This window comes from Thermobia domestica, chromosome 3 (assembly GCF_964235325.1).
Source record: "Thermobia domestica chromosome 3, izTheDome1.hap1.1, whole genome shotgun sequence".
Lineage (NCBI taxonomy): Eukaryota > Metazoa > Arthropoda > Insecta > Zygentoma > Lepismatidae > Thermobia > Thermobia domestica.
In genome coordinates this window covers 36,418,450-36,444,735 of record NC_137456.1, presented here as the reverse complement: position 1 = coordinate 36,444,735, position 26,286 = coordinate 36,418,450, and the positions used below count along the sequence as shown (strand labels likewise).

General features: G+C 35.4%; 1 protein-coding gene across 2 annotated transcripts; it reads left to right on the top strand.

Annotated features, from left to right (window-relative positions):
• The first annotated feature begins 1,452 nt into the window (after positions 1-1,452).
• On the top strand, positions 1,453-25,908 carry LOC145680282 (uncharacterized). Of its 2 annotated transcripts, none has more exons than XM_081750640.1 (2): positions 1,453-2,231; positions 18,865-21,965. In XM_081750640.1, exons 1-2 carry the CDS (start codon positions 1,870-1,872, stop codon positions 18,989-18,991), a joined length of 489 nt encoding a protein of 162 aa, XP_081606766.1. In that variant the 5' UTR covers positions 1,453-1,869; the 3' UTR covers positions 18,992-21,965. The 2 variants fall into 2 exon arrangements, with proteins under 2 accessions (XP_081606766.1, XP_081606765.1); XM_081750639.1 differs by lacking the exon at positions 18,865-21,965 and adding an exon at positions 23,335-25,908 and having other exon boundaries at positions 1,456-2,231.
• Positions 25,909-26,286: the final 378 nt, after the last annotated feature.

Genomic DNA, 26,286 nt, shown 5'->3' with positions numbered 1-26,286 from the left:
TAAAGCACCGTATTTTCAATGGTGAATAATGAACTACATACAGAAGATTCTCGTTCCTACAAAAAACATCTACAGAGTGAACTATTCAGAATTGCATACGCTACTGACATTAGTAACTCCGAAAATTCGGCAGCGAGATACAAACATGAGAGAGTCTGTATTAGCTGAAAAAAGATCTGTAGATCCTTGTATCCACCAGATTGGAGAACTGAAAATTAAATAAATTGTTCTAATATCTAAATGAGGGCAGTTATCAGGCGCGGAAAGCTAAAATAAAGAGCAATTTCCTAGTATAGGTACTGACTGTATCCGCTCAGCTCACTACCCACAAAAATGTCCACATAATCCACAAAGTGAACTTATATCGCGCCGGGAAATTCTCTCATCCACTACACCCTTACTTTCTGTATTGTGCCAGCATTGTAGCACTGTTCCCTAAAATTGCACGAAGTCCACACAACTCTGATGACAACTAACTCTCATTGTTTGTGTTTCTGGTTCTGATTTACTTTTGGCGCACCACATCTGAATTTTCTTTATATGTGTAGGATTACTAGTGTAAAATTATCAAAAATGCTTTACGATGGATAAAATAAGCGAGTTCATATGAAAGATGCCTGTATAGAAAATTTTTCCACCGGCGATGATATTCTGCACAAGTGTACAGAAGTTGTATTTTGTTTACAAGTGAAACGCTACTAGTATAAAACCATGACAAATGATAATGAAACTCGTATCATTGCCAAAACCCATTCGTTTCCACTACCCTCGCTTATGCGGATACCCACCCTCGCTACCGCATCTCCTTGGCAACACTCGGGCCTTGCAGCTTCGATAAGAAAGCATACATGCTTTTTAGTGGCGACCTAGCACAGGTGGTTTTGTGTTTTTTGGGCTGTAGTTTCTATGCATACATCGGGGCGCTGTATTTATAGTCAAATAGTAAAAGAATTATAATTTTCAACAATTGCTTATGATACCAGGTTGAATTTTAACTATACATTGTGGATATTTTCATGTCGCCCAGCACAAATCATTGACAAAACAATAAAAAGGAAATTAGTGAAGGAATTCTAATTTTTAAAGAATTATTTCGAGTTGTGCACCAAAAGTAAACCTGCACGCTTTTTAAAACATGTTACTTTTTTGGTATACAAATTGCAGAAGAATCTTAAATCACTTATTTTTATTCTTTTAAAAGATGTAGTTACATTTGTTCATACGTGTAGTGTTCGGGTGGACACTATTTACTTCACTGTATAGGCTACATTCTCTAAGGTCTTTATTCTTGAAGTTTTTTAAAATAAATAAATCGTGCTTCGCGTTATCTAAAAATTCATTTTTCATTAGATTCTATTAATATTATTAATGCTTCTCTTGTCTAGGAAGCATTATTTTGAAATTACAGCGAGAAATAAAGTTGAATGTCGTCAGGCGCTCCTCTTTTCTGATTGGTAGTTGCATGGAAGTCCAGAAGAAAATGGAAACTGCTTCTATTTCTTCCAAGTCAGGATCCAAATAAAGACTGCAGAAAATTTCAACTTGACCTAAGGGCAAGTTACCTCTCACACGATCGTTAAGTAAAGTCATGAGTTTTAGATCGTGAATTGCAGCCTTACTTCAGTCCCGTCTGAGACAGGCTTTACCAACACTGATAGCGGCTTCGGAAGCAAGCAACGAAGTTCTTCAAACGTGTTACTTAGAAGAGTAAATATTCTGTAATTTATTAAGATCTGATTGCATGTTTGTTTGCAAGTATAAAATTGCTTCTATGAACGTTCTTGTAAGTCATTTCATTCACGCTGGCAGAATAAAATAAAATGGAAGCATCAAGCACAGTTGCAAATTCGTATTAAATTTGGAGCCACAATGGCTGGCGAAGCGTCTGTTAAGTTGGAATTTTTGTGCAAAGAAGAAATTGATTATGGCTTTCTTAAGGAAGATCCACTCGAAGGGAAAGGGTGGACATACGAAATGATAACTGACAACAAAGAATTAGTATTATCTACAACCCAAGGAGAGCAAACAAGAGAGAAGGATATAGCTATGTATTCTTCGGATTTCAAATTAAACATTGATACGCAGAAATCTGAATTTGCAGTAAAAGATCCTGTCTTTGAAAATAATATAGATACAGTAAGAAAGGTAGAGGTTCAAGAAACTTGCGCTTCTTACTGTGATGACTACAAGCAATTAACGACAAGTAGTTCAAATTCAGTTGGGCCAGACAGGTAATGTTATATTTTGTATACACTAATTGGTTCACATTGATAATACAGTTACATGGGTACGGAAATTTTATAGTTGTAAGGAATACTTTTCGAGAAATAGTTATAGGAGATAGGCCTACGTCGAAAATAAATTAATAAGCAACAGTTTGGGAGTGGCGCTGCACACATAGACTAGTTGTAACCACAAACACAAGTGAGTGCACCCATAGAAATCTCGTGTTGCTCCCGTTTTAATAAGGGAATGATTACCTAATTATTGAATACACATTTCAAGCCAATCCTTGTAGATATTTTCGATATGGGTATTTTGCGATAGTGCTTCATATATAGAGGCTTGTGTAAAAGAAAACCTCCGTGGCTGAAGAGGATCTGAAAATTTCCGTAACACAAACGTGATATTTTGTATACCAGACCAAAGGTATAGATGTTTGTTACTGTATCCCCAAGTTATCTACGCCACTTTTCCGAAGGTCTTCCCTAGACAATAATAAAACAGAAGGCTACCAAAAGATAGGTGGATATTTATTGAAAAACTCATACATAAATTCATTGCATAGTTTACTCCATTTTCAGAAAGTAGGCTGGTCTTATTTTCAACCATCATTTTTGGGGTACGGAGTGGCACTCATCCATAGTTTCAAATAGTGTACGCACATAGTAAGAATTATTATATAAAAGACACGAATAAAGGTGTGCAAGGTTGCCGCTAGATAGAAGGAATGCTATGTAAGCCAGGGAAGGACCGCGGCATGCTTGCTCGAGAGGGAGCGAAGTGTTGCGTCGGCAGGGAACAGGCGCGTCACCAAAGGTCAATATACGTGTGAACAAGGATAAGACAAAACACTGTATATGGCATAAAATGTATTATTTTTCATGCTGAATTGTGTATTTGTGCGCTAGTAATGACGTTATGTGAAATACTCCAATACGTTTTCATTGCTTGCATATTTGTTTTCCAATACAATGCGTTACTAACGTAAATTTTGAAACGTCTCAGACATTTCTCTAGCACCGCAATATTTACTTTTATACTTCCTTTCATTTACAATGGATACTAGTTACTTTCTGTGTGAATCCGCACATAACAGGTTCGATCTTGATTAATTTATTTTTATGAAGATAAGCATCTTACAAGTAAGAGCACTACATACTTACGATGTCTACGGACTACTCTATTAAAATATTATTTCTAATTGGGGCATGATTTTACTTTGACTCGGACAGCAACTTCAATCGGTTCTTATTGGTGCAGTCACTTCCTGCAACTGTTTCTGCCTCAGTCAGTTGTTGGAACTGTTTGTGCCTTTAGTGCTCTCACGTGGTATATAGTCTACTCTTCACATGCAAGTTCATTAACTGAAAAGTTACTTACGTTACCGATCAGCTGAGCGTGCGAAGCGGGTTAGAAGCCACGCAGGTGTAATTTCATTGCACGTTTACCACCATGATAATACCACACGACATTTGGTCACGATCCGGTGGAGCGACTGGAATGTAATTCCCAAACTGCTCCGCCAACCGGGTCAGAGAAATCGGTTGCAATGTCCGAGCCAAAGTAAAATAATGCCATTTTTTATATATATGGGTCATTTGCAAATAAATTGGCTTTTTGGAGACTAAAAACGGCGAAACTTAAATAATTAAACTATCACTCTCATAGTTAGCACTCATCATACGCACTAAAAATTTAAACCCTTCATTGTCGAGGCCAATTAATTTATTAAGATTTTCACCATTTTACCATTACAGCAAAAAAGAGAAATCCATGCATCAGGAGAATGACAGCGAAGCCAGGAAAATGACATATTTTTTTTTTAATTTTATACTTATAACTGGCAGCCAGAGACTCACATATCCTTAAGCGTTAATATAATGTTAATCTTTAACTATAGTTAAAAAGTAAGGAATCAGAGCGTGAAAAAAGTTTAAAATTATATTATTATATAAAGAATAGGGAGAACATAAAATAATAAAGCGATATGTATGACATAATACTTAGTTTAAATTACAAGATGCATACAAACGTATATAATATATTGTTTGTTTTAGAAAATGATATATAACAGTAACATCAGAGTCGTTCAATCCAATTTAAATTCACATTTCTATGTGCGAAACTAGGAACAGCAACATGCTATCTTAAAGAATATAGCCTATGACACAAATACTAACCTGAAACCCGACGGCTATAAGACAAGAAGTCTCAAAATAAACATGCCGTTTCATCATACAAGCTTTGTTTGTTGGAAAGTATAAATTTTATGCAATTGATATATTTTTCACATAACTTTTATAAAACAAGATCTTACCTAAAAGAGTGAGACTTTTGTCCGTATTCAATAATAAATGTAAGAGACCGAACATTAGCTTTTATAATACTATAGAAGCAAATGTATTATTAAATTAAAAAAAAAAACTCACACAAAGTACTTGTTTACCATTCTATACTTAAAATTTATAGAACTCACGCTGTCCTTTTAAAATAATTTCTGGTTGTGGAAGAAGTTCAGTAAATTCATGAACATTAATACTGTAAGTAATACCATTGAGGTTCCTTTTCCATAGTCTCGTGTCTTTATCACATTGAATAAGATACTCAATATTCACTTCACCATCCTTTACATCACTTCTACACAGTGCAATGTACTGGAATGACCTTTTCCTATCCTTTATATTAACGCGAATAAATTTTCCCTCTTTAATGCGTCCCGAAGTAAGTAACGTTTGCACAAGATGCATCATCATCACTACTATAAATGTCTTCAACTCTGAGTTTATCTTTGGTTGGAATTTGAGAATTAGAGTACTGGCCTAATTCATAGTGATAACAATAGACTGTACAGGCAAAGCAAGACAGCATTCTCATTCTGAGTAATCGTCTGTTTTCTTATGTCTTTTTCAGTGACCACATGGTGTACAGACATGGTTCCTTTAATTTTTTTTTACCTTTCTCCTGGATAATTTGCGCTGCATTTGTTTAATATCATCCGATGGTATCTTTCCAATGATTACACTTTGCATGCTCTCTTTTAAACACTTGACTAAAGCTGCTGAGTTTGCAATATCCTTACCCTGTGCTACTATGTTGTCTGCCACTCGTTTGCACGTGCCTCCAATGCCATATGGTGCGCCTTTACCAGGACCAGCTTCATGATAATTCCAGGTGGCTTTAGATATGTTTGGGTACATTTAAAAAAAATCACTGCACTAAACATCAAGTTATTCCTATATTGAGTAACAGGGCTGTCACTCCAGAAATGGATTATATCTATAGTCGGAAGCAGTTTTTTCATCACTGATTAAAGCTGGGCCCAAATCGCCGGTACTCCATGTAGAAGGTTACTGGGCAGAGTACAAAAACTTTGTATATTAATGTTAGACTCACTTTTGTCGCGGGTATAAACGACCACCGTGTGCATTAACACTTGTTGTCTTGATCGTCCAAAGTTAAATGACTGTGTTTCTTCTGAATACTTACATGCAGAATTCTCACTAAAATCAATGTGAATTATTGCTTCTCTTTGAGTTATGTTCGTTTTTTGCAATCTCAAACTATTTTGTTGGTGTCTTACTCGAGCCACATGCTTCGAAACTTCATCTACTGTTTCTATTAACTCATTTCCTATTTTTGAAACTGTCGTATTTATTTTTTCTTTAACAACTTTTTTCACTGATTTGACCGATTCATTGCTATCTGTATAATTTTCAGTTTTTGTGATCCACTTTGAATATTCGGCTTCATGATCATCAAATTCCTTGAAAATGATTGTTTTCTTGTTGCATCTTTCATATTATCTTAATAAACATTGTTCCTCTTGCGAGTCACAGCAAATTATTTCTAACAGCGAGTCTGGTTTTAACATATCTAAACAGCCATATGCATAGAGAGCTTTGATTAACATTTCCATATTTGAATGCTTCACACATTGCACATTCCTCTTTCACCGATAGTCATTTTCGTCACCCATTTTGGCCGGTACCGGGTAAATGTGCTATAGCTGATATATTTCCTTTTCGGGTTATCTCTCAAGTACTTTGTATATAAGGTGGTCATGTTATCTTCCAATACTCTTCGTTGATGCTTTCCACACTTAGAACTGACATAATCCTTTTTTCCTGGGAATATTCTACTGACAGTGTCTTGCTCGTAAAACGAGATGATATCCTGTTGAAGCTTCAGAGTAGCTGTCTTGCGCACTCTGGTGTTTTCTGCCTCTAACATTTTTACGCGCCCTCCCTTCAGAAATCTAGCTGCGGACAACATCCGATACTTTTTAAATATTTTTCCTCAGGTTATTTAGTGTAACATTCGTTTTTTTCTTTCCGAACCCCCACCCTTCCTTGTCTCAACTGATCGTGTTAACTGTTGATTAATAACTTCACCAAAGAGAGGTCCTTTTCTTATTTCACTCTTATTTCTTGAAGCTATGAGCTTTTCTACTTTCTTTCTTGGAGTTAAAAATGATTCTTTGTTTGAGCTAATTTCCCTAGAAGATTTCGTTGTCAATCTTTGCAGCCGTTTCTTGTATTTATCCAACTTTCTCTTCAGACATTTAATCACTTCATCTTTTACTCTCAACTCGCGATTTTTTTCTCTTCTCACTTTCTTTTTCTCCTGTTCTGTTGTCTTTATAATTTCTGCCACAATTTCTGGGGAATGTAGAACATCCTTGCGTTCCGAAGCACTGCCTGGTGAGATAATATCTCAAGAAATAGTCGTATTACTTGCTATTCTCCGCCTTTGTCTCATTCTTGCTGTGTTTTGACGCCACTGTTTTCTCTTCATTCGCTTTTCCTTTTCTGACATTTCTTTGATGAGCTTAACCTGTCCTTTCTTCCGTCTTCTTTGGTATTTCATTCTGGATTTTTCTTTCAATTCTGCAGCGAAGGAAGGACGCTCTACAGCCTTTTGCTTCCGTCTCTCATATCCTCGACGTTCAGCTTCCCTTTGTTTCTGAAGACGCTCTTCATTACTTTGCTTCTTTATCGCCATCTGCAAGTGACAAGGAAGTCCACTTCAGACCCCTTATAAGTAACGTCTGGGTGCTCTGACTTCTGATCACGTATTAATTGCCATTCTCCTGGTTAGTCGGTCATTCTCCTGGCACGAAAATGCCAGGAGAATGACTGCGTAATTATGACAGGAGAATGACATTTCGCTAACATGTTGTTAAAATCTTATACCGTATTTATCTGTTACATGAAATGATGTACTCATTTTAAACATACCTGTTTTGTCTCTCTCAAGAAAGCTAATTAATTTAGATATTGTTAAAAACAGACTAAAATGACTTACCAGAAGAATGACTGGAAATGCTGCAAAGAATCACACACCTACTTCGCAGTATACTTACTCAGAAAGTGGCTGACGCAATAGACAGGTTGAAAAGTGTTGCCAATATCACAGATATAGAAGGTACTATCTGTATAAAAATGAACTCTTACGATTTTGTACATGTAATCAAATGTGATCTTGAAAGAGACGAGAAATTACCCAGGAGAATGACAGAAATATTAAGGACAGAGTTCGATGTTATAGAAATTATTATAAAAGTATTTTTCTTGCTTTCTCTATTTGAATTGGAAAAGTTTAATATATTTCAAATATTGTATGAGAAAATTATGAAATAGAATTGACACCAAAAGAAAATATACACAAGTTATTAGTAATATTTGTACATAAGGACACCCAGGAGAATGATATTTCTATTCGTCTTTCCTCTCAAAATATATTAAATCATTACGAACTATGTAAAAAATACCGATTACCAGATTTATATATTTATAAATAATATGTCATTCGAAAAGAACTCATCTTTAAAAACAATTTTTTAACTTAGTATTAAAAGACTTCAAAAGGCCAATCTATTTGCAAACGACCCATATATTGTTTACAATTCTGTGAATTTTACAGTAAATCTAAAAATGAGTGCTTGCGTGTTGATTCCTGGGGTATAGAAATTCACAAATTAGTTTGAATACTTTAAAGTAGTTGTATCTAAAACATCATAGTTAGGAAGAAATCTTAGTCCTTATATAAATGTTTTGTTGCAAACTTCAACTGGAGAGAAGGAACTATCAAAGGAGAAAGGTTGGTTCAAAATTTATATACACTCCCACTCATATATATATATATATATAGGACAAATCGATCACGGGGGAAACATGGCACTCGTTTCGTAGTCTGATTTCAAACAATGAGTTGAAATAAAAATGTAACTTACAAATCAGGAGAAGAGAATTATTAAGGTGAGAGAACCCCTAGGGTTTGGAATGGGGGGAGATATGGTAATAATCGAAAATGGCAGCTGTCAGTATCGAATCCATTGTCTTGGAGGTCACTAAACTAATCGGTGGTAGATTCGGTAACACAAGCCCAAAGTAAGTCAAGAACAATCTCAATTTGCACACTGATATTTATTTTGCTCATTTTAGATAATAATAAATATAATAATATTGTTATTATTAATAGTCTATTGTAATTTTACCGGAGACACGGACAACGCAAAAATATTACTCCTCTTTATTTATTTTCTTCAGTTCTTTAAAAAATTGTTTTCATACAACTGCTGGTGTTTCAACTGAAGATGATGAAACAGAAGTTAATGCCGTTCACAATACTAAATTTTAGCTAACCAAGTGCAATAAAAATTCTTTATTTTAAATTAGTTTTTTCAACAAAGGACACAAGAAATATAATTGCAAAATGAATATTCATAATCATACTCGTTGAGTAATTGAGGAAAGCACAGCATGCAATTTATTTAATGTTATAAAGAACAAATCTCAGAAATACTCTCCATCTTTAATTTTGAGAATGGTGCCCATGATTCGTAATGTTTCGAAACCCGTTTCAAGGAGGTAAAGCTAGAAAATATTTCGCGGCATATTTACACTTTTTTAGGTTCTAGAAAAGATATTAACCCATTTCATTGGCCTTACAAAATGGACGTGATTTGTACACTATATTAGAAGAGAATATCCGCCATTAATCGTTGAAAATGCAAGCCGTATATCTAATGGGACGATTGGTAATTTTTTCATGTCTCTTACCTATGCATTCTTACATTTTTCCAAATTCTAAAAAAAAAAAAACTCAATTTATTTCATTTTTGAAAGGTCAATATCATTATTTAAAATGAAACACTCCCATGATACTTTCTCATATTGTCGTAAATAACACGTCTAAATTTAGAATAAGTGAAAAATAGAAGGAGGAAAAAATTCTCGTTGCTGCCACATAGTGACATTTTTACACTAGATTTCATAAAATTATAGGAAATATTTTTTTTTTCACTCAGGTAATAGATATAAGACAATTTCAAATTATATCCTTTGCGTTGAGAAGCAGAAAAGCTACCATTAGAAATTTGATGTTCGATAACATTTCAAATAGAATAATTGGTAACTTTTTCGTAACGTTTTACGGACTTGTAGTTTTCAATCGAGACCTTTCTACTTGAAACTGCGAAATGTATATATTTTGTCATTTTTATGAAATAAGTGGAGTAAATTTCGAGCTGTACCTTTCCGGAATTGAGGGAAAGTGTAAGAATGTACCTAGCTACAAGTTTCAAAGAGTTTTTAGTTCGTTCTATTTCAGACACATTCGGGATAAGAATATCTTGTTTGCACCTTACTGGAACGTATGGTCGAAGTATACTTGGACATCATGCTAACTCTACTGGCAAGCTATGAGAAAATTCTAGATCTTTGTATATAATCTTGTTGCACAGTAGGGCATCTAAACTTCTGCTTTTCGGCTTGTAACTGCGAATGGTATAAATTAAGATCCTGTCATTTTTTCGGTGAGTGACAAAAAAGGATGTCATATTTTGGGAACTTAGGAAGCGTAAAAGTTCCCTAGTATAAGCCACGAAAATTCCTCGGCCGCTCTATTTCTAGTATATTTTGAACTTCAACCAGCTACTGTATTGCTATTTTTTTTTTAATTTTTTATGTTTTTTTACTTCTAACTCCAGAAAGTGGAACATGTGGACATGTCTTTTCTACTAGATTTTAGACGGACGTGAGAAGGGCCGTGGATACAATTAGTTTTTATTTAATCTGTTTCGTTTCAAATGTCGTGATATTATGCGGATTATTCTCTCCACTGTAGCTTCTAACTGTGAATGTACTTTTTTCCTTATTTTGCTTTTATTATACGAGTGAAATAAACATTTTTGAGATCTCTTAACAGTGAATGTATCACACTCTGCATTTTGTAGAAATGTTTCTTGTATGCTTTAGTAGAAAATTAATTGTAAAATCAAGGATTTTTTTTCCATTTCTTAAAATGGTATCTAATCTGAAATTCGAAAATGATTTTTTCTGGTTTCGAATCTGACATAACATCACCTCTAATTTTTTGAGCTGTATACAGAAGTCTTTTTGGTAAGTTATTGTACATAATGTGCATAAAACCAAAGACAGCTTTTGAGACTTTTAATCTGTTACGTGCATAAGTTACAGAAGACTTATAGAACAGTTTGTCTGTCAACAACTATAAGAACGAGAATTGTAAAAGTACCGAGAAATGGATTTCGGAATCGGTTGAGCGTCCGAAGAATAGGTTCCATCTCCTCTGTTTACTCCATTCAAGCCTGAAGTGGTTAAAATTTTTCATTTCCGATTTCAAAATTTATTGCCAGAAGACAAATATTTTAATATACCGAGAAGCGAATGTTCGCAAACGATTCATTGTCGTAGCACAACATTGAAGGTTATGAAATTCTTTATTTAAATATTTAGCAATCACCAGATACAGCTCAGAGTCCATTTTATAGTAAATACCTAACAACAACAACAATAAAAATTAAAAGGAATTGGGACGGTGTCGGCCAGGGCCTATTTATTTGATACTATCCCGATATTTGCCTAGTAGGACTCAGGGAGACTGGAAAACCCAAGTCAGGATGGTCGCAACGCGAATCGAGTCCGCGAGGTCACGAGTGCGAAGCCAACGCTTTGCTACTTGAGCTGTTTCGCTCGGTTCTCCCAAAATCAAAAGTAGTTCAAATTTACTATTACGTCCGTTTCATGACTGATTACCGTACAAGGTAAACAGCCAATACTTTCAAGATTATTTCTCTTATAAGTATTTCAGGGTCTTAAGAATAGGTTCCATTTAGTCCGTTAACCTTGTTTTCAAACCGAACTTTATTCATCTTAGTCATTTTGATTTTAGCCTTTATTGCCACAAAATGTAACTGTAACACGCAACGAGAAGCGATTGTTTGTAAACGATTCACTATCTATATGTAACATACGTGTCATGACTGTCTATAACTCTGTCAAAACCGTTGTTGTTTAAATTCACTATCACTTCAGCTTTCACATTTTCATCTAACCGTATGATGCTTTTCGGTTTAAATATTTGTCACCATAGAACGGGAACAAAAACAGATATTGACAAACATTTCTTTACATTCAGTAGACGGTCTAAAGAGGACATACTACACGCACAACACTCTAGCAAAATCGGAAGTTTTAGAAATTTAATAATACAATTAGTTTCTATACTGACTTCTATACACTAAAGATGGTAAGAGATATCGAGATATGCTTTGTTACAATCCGTTCAGCTTCCATGAAAAAGGTTCCATATTCTCAGTTAAGCCTCTATTCATTAGTTTTTTTTTAAATGACTCCTCTCTCTCTCCTTGTTGTTTCTCCTTTTATGTTCATTCCAATATTTCATTCCTTTTTCATCATTCCTTTGCCCTTTAGCCTAGCCGAAATATCTGTGGGACAAAACTAAATATTTCATTTTATTTAATTTGAATGAAAATGTGTCAATGCTTGAACATTCACTTCTGATACACGGGGTCCATAGTGTGATCGCAGCTCGCGCCAATCAAACTTTGTAGTAGAGAAACACGGTGTAAGTAAGATTCCTTGGGGTGGTTTTATTTTCTTTGTTTCAATATTTTATCCATATCTAATAATCACTGTCTCGTTTAGCCTGGTCGGCATAAGCGTGTGACATAACACTTATATTTCATTTTCGTATCAAAACGAAAACGGTAGCAGGTAGTATAACGCGGGTCTCTGAAAACAATTCGGCGTTTTATTTCAATATATGATAACGAGAAACATTTTTCTGCAGAGGATTCCGGTTCGCAACACAATGTATAATGATTATCCTCAACAATCTTAAAATGAGGCCGCACTGGCTCAGTAGTAGAGTGTTCGCTTCTGGTGCAGGGGTCCTTTCTTCGACCGCAAGTCGTGCCAAGTGAACTTTTTGTTGGGCAAACACCGTGCGCGTGGGTTTTGTCGGGCTTATCCCTCCTTCCTTCTACTATCATTCCACCATTTCTTATCATCACTGTCTCCTGTAGCCTAGCCGGCGGAATTGTAGGACAAAACTTAAAGTATTTTAAAATGGGGAGTTGATCACATTTACGTCCAATTTCAGAAGTGATTTTCTTAGAGCAAAAGCCCTAAAACTATTAACTTGCAGGTTCTTGTAATCGATTTCGCATTTAAGGAACATGTTCAATTCCTACGTTGAGATTCTATTCAAACAAGAAATGTTTAGGAATAACGATATATGGTTTCAACATTTATCGCCACACAACAAACACGGTAATAGATAGGGAGAAGATTTTCTTCAAGCGGTTCAACGTTTGAAGACAACGTTACTATTTACAGCACTATACGAGAAGCGGAAGAGGTTTTAGATTTACCATTGCGGATTGAACATTTATTTCCGTAGAGCAAAACCGCTAAGAAAAAGGGATGTTTTTCAAGTCGAGCTTTCTGTTCGGGAAAACGTTCCGTTTTCCCGTTGAAGCTCTATTCAAACCATATGTGTTTAAAATTACCATTTTCCGGTTTCAACTTTTATCGACGTAAAACAAAAATTGTAACAAATAGCGTGGAATTATTTTATTTAAAAAGACTTCAGCCATTCTTAGCGTCTCAGGACAAGTTAGCATAATTATCGATAACACTGTACCGAAACAGAAATATTTTCAAGCTTACCATTATTACCAGCTTTAACACTTACTTCTATAGAACAAAAACGATAAAAGATATCGATATTAGTGTTTTTCTAATTCATTTAGTTTGACAAGAATTGATTTTATGTTTTACGTTAACTATAAGTTGAAACGGAAGGAGTTTCAAATTGTCCATTTCTGTTTTCAAAGTTTATCATAGAACCCAAATGTTAATAGATGTCGACAAATTATACTTAGAATGCATATAACTTCTGTTTCTTATATGAAACCTCACAATCCGCCGCAGCATATCGAAACCGGAAGTGGTTGAATTTATTAGTACCTCTGGTATCAGATTTTCATAGAGAAAAACTAGAGAATTTTTTGCGACCTATTCAGCGTCCCAAGTGTAGCTTCTATCTCATCCCTCCATTCTCTCTTCAAATTGGAAGTGCTTCAAATTAACGATAGTTTTAGACATTTATTTGCATTAAATTAAGAGAGTAAGAGAGACTAAGCCTTGTTTCCACGGAAACAGTGTGCAAGATAGGAACAAGCACTTCCTTCTTCTCTATTGCAACCAGTATTTACACATATATTCCCTCCAGTCTAAATATTGAATTTGCTTAGTTTGGAAGTCTTAGATTCACACTTTGAAACTATATTCACTTGTAGGGTATTGGTATTAATGACTCGTGTAATATATGTCACTATGTTGACTCCTAGTCATAGATGAAAAAATTCGAGCAATGTAACAGATATTTGGCAGACGTGCGAATTGTTAAGCAAGATGTAGCTCCTTTACCCTTTTTCCTCCAGTGCCACCAGATATTGTTATTTTAACTACTATCCTAAGGTAAAGCAACGATATTTAATTCGTCGTTAAGACAGTGGTATATGTGTTACCCACGCCACGTTCTTACCGTTTCGACATTTATTTTTTATATCTCACACATTCACTAACATCCCATCACTTATTCAATCGATTTAAAGCTTTTTACAAATTCGTTTAACTTGATCATTTGTAATTCTTTTACTGTAAACAAAATATTTTGGTGAGATTTTTAAACAGCTTTTTATTTCCACATTTTCATATGTACCCAATACTTTGTCCGCTTTTATCATTCTGCTAAGTATCTTATAAATAAAAGCTAAAGTTATTGGGCCTTATGCAGCGTCGTTCTGACGTGTCATTAGAGCCATGCTGAAGAGTTGGACGGCCTCTAGTATGACGGTAATCATACGTCAGAACGACTCTGCATTAATTTGCGGCAATGCACCGGGCTAATAAGTGTAAGATGCTGAGTTCGATTCTAATTTGGGTCACACTTTTTTGTATGCAATGATATATTCGTTAGTACATGTGTAATTATATCAGTAAACTTTCGTCCCGTTCAATGAATTTTCTTCATGTGTGTGTTACCAACGTTTACTAGTTTGTAAAATCCTAAAGCAAATTACCAGTGATGTGTTGTAGAAGAAATTTCCTTTGAATGTCTAATAATTTATGTAACTGATAGTTGTTGACGTAATCATGGAGATAAATGTAGATATTTGTATAGACCAATCACACAGCTACAGTTGTATTTTTAACATATGGCCTGTAAACATTACTTGCAATCGAGTAGAAAGGAGATACTGTCTGTTGACCAGATTTTCAAGATATCTCAATTGTAAATAATGCACATGCAATACTACGTTGAAAAAGGGATCATTTACCCAACTATATCGCCTTTAATTAAGCTGAATAACATTACATTGTGCAATATATTGTATTATATAGATGGTTAATAACATGCAGAAAAGAAAACCTACTAATTTTCAAAACAAAATTTTGAGTAGCTTACTTAACGTTATGTGAAGTAAATGAAGGTTCACGTCGCTAAATGTATAGTTGATGTTTACACAAGAAAGATATCACATATATTTACAAAAGTAATGCAATCAAAATGTCTAAGCTAATTGCTTCACTTTGTTTGCGACAGAAATATGCATGGTAATTGTAATATAAGTATAAAATTATGTAGGCGGGTTTGTAGGTGAGAAGCGAGAAGAGAATATTATACAACATGAACCTGTTTAAGTGCGTGATAGGAATCGAGGGTAACTTGGTTTAATCGTGGATTATATGCAGTAGAGATGTTTTTTTTCTGACGCCATGAGCCTACGGGACCACTTAATGACAGGGTGTCTGTGTTTTTTATATTACCGTATGTATACTAAAGATTAAAGATAAAGTATATATTGCATTTTCTTCAGTTTTCACACATGCAGGTAATATTACAGCAAATTTATTATTAAAACTCGGGGCTGTTGGATATATTTAACTCTTTAGGTCTTCGTTCAAACATACGTGAACGTATGCACAATAAGTTCTTTGCTTTTAGCCTGCGAAACAAACACCTGTTAGCGAGGGTGACACCTCTAGAACGGTATGTCCAAAAAAAAAAAAAAAAAAAAAAAAGCTTCAACTTTTGAATTCCGCAGATAGTGCAGTATATGCAGCCATGCTAACCTTATTGTACACTTGCTCTGGATCGTTGCATTTTCAAAATCTTACTTTTGGCTGGATTGAAATATTGACCAGTTGCAAGACGAATTTCTACAAAGAAAAAGAAACTTTAACTAAGAAAATATAAGTGTAATATGTACTTTCTTCGGAATGCGTTTGTGAAGCCTCGAAATAAGATATTTTTTAATTATTTTAGATGTGTACTTCTCTTTTAGTTTCGGCCTTTTATATATTTATGTGTTCAGCACAACATTAAGAATATTGTATCATAATTTTCAGTCTCTCTATCGTGTGTTTAAAAAGATTATACCATGTATAAACCCTTAAAATTAAGTAGATGTACTGAAGAAAAATTTTCCACAAGGTGTTCTCCCGTGAAGATATTTGTGTATTAATTCGCGAACAAAACCGGTAATTTGCACTAGATTTACTCAGGAAGAAATTGTGATTCTGTGACATATTTTGCCAGTTCAAATAAGTAAACGGGAAATTGCGTTATTCAGATGAAAAATGATGAAAATACTTTGTTTTTCTGAATTTTTAAAATAATTTTGTGCGACGAGACCTGCAGTTCTAGACGTTTCATATGTTAGAATACCGAAAGTAGTCTATATGTTGTGTTTAAGATGTATGGGTTCACAGCTGAATAATTTTTCGTGACATTCCAACAGAAATGTAGATATCCTAATTTTTTTTTATATGCTGGCAAAGCTGTGATCACTATACTACATCAGATGATGTGTAATGGATATCTGTGCAATGCATTTTATTGGGAAAGCGGATCGGACAGTAACGCACAATATTTCCCCCCCCCAAAAATTTATATACCAAAACCAAACAAAGCACAAATAAAGTTACGTATTTGGTCCACTTTTCTACAGTCACCAACTTTCTCAATACGTTTCTATCAGCTTGACACCAGTTTCAAGATGCAATGTTCGTGAAAGTCTGTTATGGTGGAGTAAAGGAATGTCCGGGCTGCTGTTTTCACTTTTGCATCTGTCGCAAAATTTTGACCGGTGAGGAATTTCTTCATGAGACCAAAGAGATGTGAAACTGTGATTCCAAAGATACGTGTGGGCTGGCAGTACTGATGAAGTGTGATGTTGTGAGCATTATTGTAGCGGCGTTTTTCACGCAGGGCACGACGCAACATTAACCAAAGTTTTAATTTAGGCTGCAGCATTTGCAGTGGTCCCGTGTTTAACAAATCTCCCAGAACTTTGTCATAAGCACTTTTCTCGCAAATTGAATCACGTTTACTTTTTGCCGTGTTGCGAACCAGTATGTTTCCACTCCATAAAGACCTGCTTGGTTGCGAGCGTCTAATCGTATGCCCCAGACATATCACCATTGACGATTGCTTACAGATGGCATAACGCGTTAAGTGATCCAAGCATGTAATCATTCGCTGACCGTCGTGGTTATCTGTCAGGTTCTTAAGCACCTAGCGAGCACCAACTTTACGGAATTGCAACGTGTCCTGAGAAAGGTCGTACACTACAGCATAGAAAATTTTCTGCGATAAGGTTCGCTGGTGCACACAACGGTCATTAAGAATTGCGGGCTGGATGGCGCGGATAATCTGCAGTGTTAAAGCTGTTACCGAGTGCCCGGAGTGTGGCGGAATGCACAATAACTGGAAACATTGCAACAGTCTATACAATCGTCCCGATATACGGTACGCATGTTACAGTAATTTTCTCTTGGTGTATGCCCTTTGTTTCATTGAAATATAATCATAACGGGCTTCTCTTCACATGTTGAGGACAGTAACAGGACGCCATATTTGTTTCTTAGTTCAAGTTTCTGTCGCTAGAGCTACATAGGAAAACAAAGAAATCTCTGTAGCGCAAATTTCAAACTCTCTCATCATGCAATTTCACCATTCTAGCTGGAAATCTGGGGAGAAAAAATTATTGTGGTTTATAATCTGCCCTCGAATTTAAATCCAATGGTATTTTTTTGTATTAAGGAAACTACGGAAATTTCCCGTTTCGTTCCTTAACGAATATATTTCCACTGCCCCAAAAGTTGGGGGATATATTTCCGATCTTTTAACAGCAACTGTAAAAACTTTCTAAAATTCTATTATTTATGGATCATTAGTTGGAGTATCTGGCTCGATGATAACGTTCGGTTAGTGATCGTCTTTTGTTTCCTTTGTGTGTTTTATAATCAGGACATTTCTCAAGAGCAAGACCCGATGTTAGGTCAGAAAAGGTAAGATATTGAAGTACTAATATTTTGATTTTTTAAATTTCTTTTTATTGATTTGTTATTTTCAAACTTCTGTAATTTAGGTATAATAATATGTTGGGCCATCATTATTACAATCCACTGTTTTTTTTAACCAAAACTTTGGTGCCCTAAAAATTGGGCAGTGGGAACCTGTAGGCATGCCTACTGTAAGAAGCCTGCTGCCCAATTATTGGGGCATTGGGAACACCAGAGATGGTTAAGGTTTGATCATATTCCTAGTTTATACTTTGGGTATATTCCTAGTTCTGTCAGGTAGGACTGATTTATGCGGAAGAGCTATCGCTACTCCTATTTCTCTCGAACCTTCTCTCGCTTCTACCAGCTTCAACAAGTGGTAAGGATATTCTATATTTATAATTATCCATTGTACGGATAAGTTTAAGGAAAATGTTGGACAGTCAAACAGAAATAGGCCTTTTAGCTAAAATATGTGTTTCTAAGCATGCGACAGCAACTTAAATGATACATTAACAGTCTAAAATGAATATTTTCATCAACAAACACATTTTAGTTATACAAACTTTTAAAACGTTCTATATAAAAAGTAATACATTTATAATCTCTCAAATATGGTATTTTCTTTCTACTATTTAGGTTGAAACATTCATTTTTTGTAATGTGCACAGTAAGTAATTCATATTGTAAATGTTGTAGCGTATGAAACAATGGAAATTTCAAAACCGGATGTGTAAAAGTATACCTTCTTTTTTGTTTCTTCGAGAACAACATCCCGTATGAATTATAGAATTATTGATGACATTATGATTCAGCTCTGCGAAGATTAGGGGCTGTTATGGTGATTTACTTGTTTTAAACAATATTCTTTTTTAAGTGTATAAAATATGTCAGAAATTTTTGAACGATATTTTCTACTCACACTAATATATATCCTTTATATATTCCTTTCCTTCAGGTTGACTTTCAACGAAATTGCTGCCATCCTTGAAGCGGAAGACAACTTCCTAGTTGCGAATATTTATATCACTCCTCCTGAGAACTCACAATTGAGCGACGAAGACAGCGGAGACGAGGATTGCTAAAGTTCAACAATAAACAGCCAATCTGGTAACCAGCTTAGTGCAAGCGCTGAGCTTGAAATTAGAAGAATTACGGGCAATGGAATTGTTGTGGACAGAAGAAAGTTGGAAGAGGAAAGTGAACATGAACCACCTACTGCTAGTGTCAGCAGGCCACACCGCTCAAAAAAGTAAAACGTAATTCACTTTCGATTAGGTAATGGAAGAGTGTCGATATTCCTACGAAACCTCCGCGTATCTGGGAAAGGCCAGAATTATTAGAAGAAGATGTGTCTCCTGTTGATCTTTTCGAACTATTCTTCGACGATGACGTTATTTCTTCGTTAACTATTCGAGACTTTACGCTGTTCAGAAACATGGGAAAGAATTTGATGTCACACTTAACGGTATGCGACTATTTGTCGCGATTCCTTTGGTTAGTGCTTATTGTACGATTTCCAGGTATCATTTGTATTCAAACCTGGGTGTAGATACCCATCATGTTGGTGTAGCTAAGGCCATGTCTAGAAATCGATTTGAGAAATATTGCGTTATCTACATGTTTGTGATAATACTAAGCTTGATTGCAATGATGATTTCAGTAAAATTCGCCTACTATGGACCATGTTAAACGAACATTAGTTAAAGTATTTTCCTAAAGATTCATATGTTCCATTCTTCGGGCCCCATGGTTGCAAGCAACATCTTCAAGGGAAAGCGATAAGATTTGGGTTTAAAATATGGGTCATGTGTACACGTTTATGATATTTAATTTCTGCAGAACCTTACCAGGGTGCTTCAACGAGAAATACAAATCCTGAAGTTGGGGTGGGAGGTTCAGTTGTTCTAAATATAGTTGAAAGGCTTCCAGCAGGAGAAGAATACAGCATTTACATGGATAACTTCTTTACATTCCTGCGTCTGTTGGAAACACTTGGAATTAAAGGTCATGATAAAACAGACACTGTGTGGATGAACAGAGTGGAAAAGGCACCCCTAAAGCAACCGGAAGAAATGCAGAAACAGCCTCGTGGATCGTATAATCAAGTTACAGACATTTCGTCAGGTGCAACTATTGTCAGGTAAAAGCACAAGAATGTAACTATTGTGTCAAACGAGGTAGATGTAGCTCCGCTACGGAAAACTAAACGCTGGAGTGAGGTAGCAAAAAAGAAAATTGATGTTGATCAACCAGCGTGCGTGGCAGAGTACAATATGTATACGCGTGGCGTGGACAAGTTAAATGCAAATATTGCCGCCTATAGGGTGTCTATTCGAATGAAGAAATGATATTGGCAGCTACTTATGTACCCTTTGAATACATGAATGTGTAACGCATATCACACATGTATAGGCTAACACCGAGTGCTAGGCAAAAAAATTGCATGTTTTTTTTTTTTGATTTTACTAGAATAATGGTTCAATCCTATCTGGCAATGTATGTTGTAGGCCTACCAATGGGTAGAGCAGCTCAATCAGTGTCAGCAAAGAAATATGTTCCAGAAAGACATCGACTGGACGGAAAAGGACGTGGTATTGGTTCGAGTGAAACGCAGAAAAGATGTGGACAATGCCACAAGAATACAACATAAATATGTGTGAAATGTGAAGTTGGACTTCATGCTAAGTGTTTCCTTGCAATCCACTTATAATGATCGTAGCACAAAGCGTTGTCTGACTATTCTTTTTTATTTGCAGACATTTTTGAATGCCTGAAAGATGTTTAATTGTGTTTGTTTAAAGGCAAATTTCATGCATGTATGTCTAAAATTGTTAATTCTTATATTTTCTGAAGGCTCAAATGTTCTAACATTGTATAAGTTAAAACTACAGCACTTCATTAGTTCTTTAGGGATAATATTAACAGTAAATTTAATAAACCGCATATTATGCATAACACAAATTGAGTTCACAGAAACATTCATGTCTATCTGGTATTAATTTTACCTTACCCTCTATTTCCCACTGCCCCATTTCTGGAGCTATATTGTATCAGGTGTCACGTACCCTGCAGTTCCCACTGCCCCATTTTTGAGGCGGCCTCACCGCGCAAAGATTTGTGGTCAGAAAAATAAATAACAATATTTTTCTTGTTACATGAAACCTGATGAATAGACAAAACCTAAGAAGAATTAAAAACTTGATAAAAAAATTATCTTGGGAATATATGGGTTAAAACGAATAAAACTTGCCCATTGGTTTTCAGTACAGATTTTAACTCCGAGTTCCGACAATAACGTGAGAAGAATGTCTTTTTTAACTGATGCTGGCAACCCTGCAAACTTAAACCGCCACTACAAACGGGATGAGGAAACTTGTGCGAGCTAACTAGTATCGGACGCACATTTTCTCGATTTATGTTCAGTTCATCCGCAATCATTTTCACGGTTAATCGTCTATCTAGTCGGAGAAGTTCCCTCTCACTGTGTGTGCTCTCTTCCATTCATATTGTTGTGAATCGTTTACTGCGCTGTTTATCTTCGATTTCTGTTTGCCCACCACAAACATTTTATACCAACAATACACCGCTGCCATTGATAACAGTTTATTTCCAAAGGCCTGCTGAATCATCCGGTACGTTATTGAGGCAGTCTCATCAAGTTTCATACAGAAGGAGATTGCGTTGCACTGGTCAATATCACGTGCTTCCGTTGTTGTGACGGGGGTCCATCACACGATCGCACCCTTTAACTTCTAACTTCACAATGAAAAATACTTCGTGCGTGTCACATGCTGTGCTATTGCAGCAGGCCCAAGGCCACACGCTGGCGACGGTTTCACACTGCACCGTTGTCAGCAGAAGCTGAAACAATTTTCTTATTACTTTATTGTCGGACTTCGTATATTGTAAATTTCACCTTCGTAACGTAATCCTCTTGTAAGATACTTTGCTTTTGGCGTACAATTTAAAAGTGTTCTTTTACTCATAGAACACTGATTCTAATGATAGTAACATAAAAAGACAATAAAAAGTAACAAAAGGGGGAGACAGAGTGTTCATCTGTGCAAAATATTCTTTAAAGCTATTCACCCGTTTCCTGAAATTATAGCAGACAAGCTGTATATCAACTGTAACTACTGATAAATATTATGCTGAATGTTCCTCTTCTTCCTCGTAAATATAGCATTTTCTAATATAGCATGTAACTGTTTATTTTAAACGATAAACTTATGTTAAATTTTCCTTCTTTAAAAGAGGGACACCAGAGGTGATATTTTTTGACGTATATTTCTTGATCCTCCTTCTGTCCTTATGATACCAACTTGAATGAAGTAACATGATAAAAACTCATTTAAAGGTATGTACACAACATATTAGCTAACTTATTTCGAAAACTAGAGCTGCCTTTCTTTTATAATTAAATGTATACCTAGTTTCTATCATTTTCTTAATATTCAGGGCGTAGCATTCTCAAAAGTTTTTATTTAAGAAGGGTGCTTTTTTTACTTAGATGAATATCAATAGACTTATAGATTGGAATAGGGTAAAATTTAATATCTCAGAGCATTCAAATTATTTTAGAAGCACTAGTGGAGATTAGTATACTGCTTGAAATGACGTATTTTGTGCAACATTTTAAAAATGGTTATAGTCTTTTTTTTTTCTTTGTCATAATACGAACAGATTTCGGTAGTTGTAATTGCAAAAATCTTTCAGAATTACTGAATTTTCTACCACAAAAATTAATGATGTACTACACAAGCACTATCAGTGACAGCGTACCACCATTTTCACCTGTAGTAATAAGATGTTAATTCCATAGTGTAACGTATATATGTTAGTACGTTTTTGAGTTTAATCCGATAACTCATAGATAAATGTAATACAATTTGAGATAGTAAAGGTAAGGACATCCTTTTGTTTGGAGAGTAAAAATGATACTGAAACCCCTCAATAGTTCTCTTCTCCTAATATCTGTAAGATTTTATGTATTCTAAGATTTATTACAATATTATACACCAGTTTATCAGGCGAAACTTCAAAATCTCGTATCTCCACTTTTTATGAAATTTTAGAATTTGGTTGCATTCAATTCCGCACATCAGGTTTTACATTTGTGCAAAGCTCTTAAACGAAAACCGATAAAAAAGCTTGAAGAAACTAACCTTTAAAACCTGGTATCCCATATAAGATAATGTAAAAGCACAACAGTTTTATTGCTCTCTTGTAATTTTGGTTTTGATGAGTTACGAGGTTTAGCACTTTCGCCGTTGTAAAACTTATGATTGCGTTGAAAAGCCTTACGTTAAATATCCAATATTTTTGTTTGTCTATTTTAGATGCTAACTTCTGCATATCTTTGTTGTTTGTTGTTCGATATAGTGTATTTAGTTTTCCACAATCTAGTTTACTGAATTTCTTACAGGTTCCATACACATGCTTACTCCACGAAAGCGAATATGTTAAGAACACAAAAGGTAATTTCTCATTCAGATGAAGAATCTCATGTTTGGAAGGAGTTTAACCCAGGAAATAGTAGATCACATACAGCAAGACATACGTTAACATATGACAGTGTTAAACATTTTCCTTGCCAAAAGTGTGATAAAGTAATTTGTCGAAATTCAATTATGACAAGCGACATGTTAATACATACCGGTGAACAATCTCCCATGAACCAAGAATATTTAAACGGATTAAGTGACTCTTCAAATTCGGTTATACGTACAAGTTTAAAGAATCTAACATGCGAAGAGTGTGGTAAGAAATTAAGTCGGTGTTCATGTTTAGCTAAACACATGTTAATTCATAAAAATGGAAAACCTCACACGTGCCCAGACTGTGGGAAAAAATTTAGTCTACGTTCAAGTTTAGCTAGACACATGTTAATACATACAGGTGCAAAACCTCACATGTGCATAGAGTGTGACAAGAAATTTCGTCTGCGTTCAAGTTTAGCTAAACATATGTTAATACATACAAATGAAAAACCTTACACATGCCAAGAGTGTGGTAGGAATTTTCGTTTACGTTCATGTTTAGCTAGACACATGTTAATACATACAGGTGAAAAAACTCACAAATGCCAAGAGTGTGGTAAGAATTTTGGTCAACGTTCATGTTTAGCTAGACACACGTTAATACATACAGGTGAAAAATCCCACACCTGTCAAGAGTGTGGGAATAAATTTAGTCAACGTTCAAATTTAACTAATCACATGATAATTCATTCAAATGAAAAACCTCACACATGCCAAGACTGTGGAAAGAAGTTTCGTCTGCGTTCAAGTTTAGCTAGACATATGTTAATACATACAAATGAAAAACCTTACACATGCCAAGAGTGTGGAAACAAATTTAGACGGCGTTCAAATTTAAATTCACACATGTTGCTACATACACGTGAAAAATCTCACAAATGCCAAGAGTGTGGTAAGAATTTTGGTCTCCAGTCATGTTTAGCTAGACACATATTAATACATACAGGTGCAAAATCTCACATGTGCAAAGAGTGTGGAAAGAAATTTAGTCGTCGTTCAAGTTTAGCTACACACATGTTAATCCATACAGGTGAAAAACCTCACACATGTCAAGAGTGTGGTCAACAATTTAGACAACGTTCACATTTAGCTAAACATGTTATTACACACAAGAGATAAACTACACTTATGCGAAGAATATAACAACAAATTTAGTCAGCGTTCAGGTTTAGATACACTTAGATTAATCAATACAGGTGAAAAACCTTACACATGCTAAGAGTGTCGGAATAAATTTAGTCTAATTTTAAATATAGCCGGACACATGTTAATACATACAGGTGGAAAATCTCACATGTGCGAAGATTAGAAAAAAATCATTGAACGATCAAAGTTGGTTAAACATACGTTGATACTTGCTTCTGAAAACATTACTTATGCCAACGGTTTGCGAGATTTTGTTGGCGTTCAGACTTCACTAAACATATCTTACTACACAGTTAAGAAACTTCATACACGACAAGACTTTGAGTAGATATTTGGTTAAACTGCATTTGTTTATACTTACATTGACATATATAAGTGAAATTTCTCATCCATGCCAAGAGTTTGGAGTTGACTGAGTTTACCGTCCCGTTTGGCAGCCAGGCTATGTGTGACATGGACTCACCCTCGCACTCAGTGGAAGTTGGCCCTCGCCCTCATATCATTGAGGGCGTGATTATTTTAGTGTGAGAAAGTCCTCGTGAAGAACAGATCCTCAATTTTCCAGCATATTGCCTAACTTTTTCCTTAAAATAACTTCTATGCAAAAAAATTATATATACCGTCGTATAAATTATACCGGATCACATAAAATGGAACAAATCATTGACCACTCGACGTTTAATATATGGGGGCGCGGTGGCTCAGTGGTAGAGCGTTCACCTCTGGTTCTTGGGGTCCCGGGTTCGATCCCAGCCCCCGCCAAGTGAACTTTGTGGTGGACAAACACCGTGCTCGTGGGTTTTCTCGGGGTTCTCCCGTTTCCTCCCACTTTCTTCATTCCACCATTTCACTCATATCTCATTAGCCTAAGCCTACCTAAGCCTAAAAAAAGACCTAAGCCTCGGGTGAACTGGTGTTGCTCACGAGATTAAAAAAAATCGTCTTGTCTCATAGTGCAAATTAAAAGTGATAATGGAGATGAGGTTTAAAAGGTATTCTTTTATTATATTGTTTCTTTGATGAACTATTAGGGTATAAGGAAAAATATAAGATTTATGTAAAAGATTGAGTTAATTATCTGCACGAAATTAGTTTGGTGAATTTTGTTTACAATTTCAGGAATAACATCATTTGTAATATGTGGTATATATTCCTTATTTGCTAAAACTGGCCCATTATTTAATGTTACTTTTGTGTGTAGAAGTTAGTTTCTATTTTTTCTAAGGTGATGAGGAAGACACCTCTACTAAATTGAAAGAAATCTGCGTCATCCCAGGACAAACTGTCGTTATTATTAAGTGTCATTAATATTATATTCATTTTCATTATTACTTTTAACAATTATGTAGAAATTCACAAGAGAAAGTGTCTACTGCAAATAAGTGAAAGAATGAATATGACCATTCTGTAATCTTATTAAGACATCAGCTATCATCTAGGGGACATTGCAGATGTTATTTCAATTATAACATTCTAAAAATGGTCAAATTGCAAATCCAAAATTGTTGTTAAGAAGCCTTGTCCGTCTTTCTCGCTTCCCCCTTGTTCTCGCGAAGGAAATTGTTCCTCTCCCTTGCGCACCCTCACCCTTCCAGTAACAATTGGTCCTCGCCCTCGTTCCCCCTCGTCCTTGCAGTAGTAGGCCCCCCGTATGTCCACCCGAGTCAGCAAAATTTTTATGACGTCATAGG

Bases quoted from the DNA above. Each gene is read 5' to 3' on its own strand.
- LOC145680282 (XM_081750639.1), top strand. From the start codon at position 1,870: ATGGCTGGCGAAGCGTCTGTTAAGTTGGAATTTTTGTGCAAAGAAGAA. The intron at 2,232-23,334 runs GTAATGTTATAT...AATTTCTTACAG, and splicing joins AATTCAGTTGGGCCAGACAG to GTTCCATACACATGCTTACT.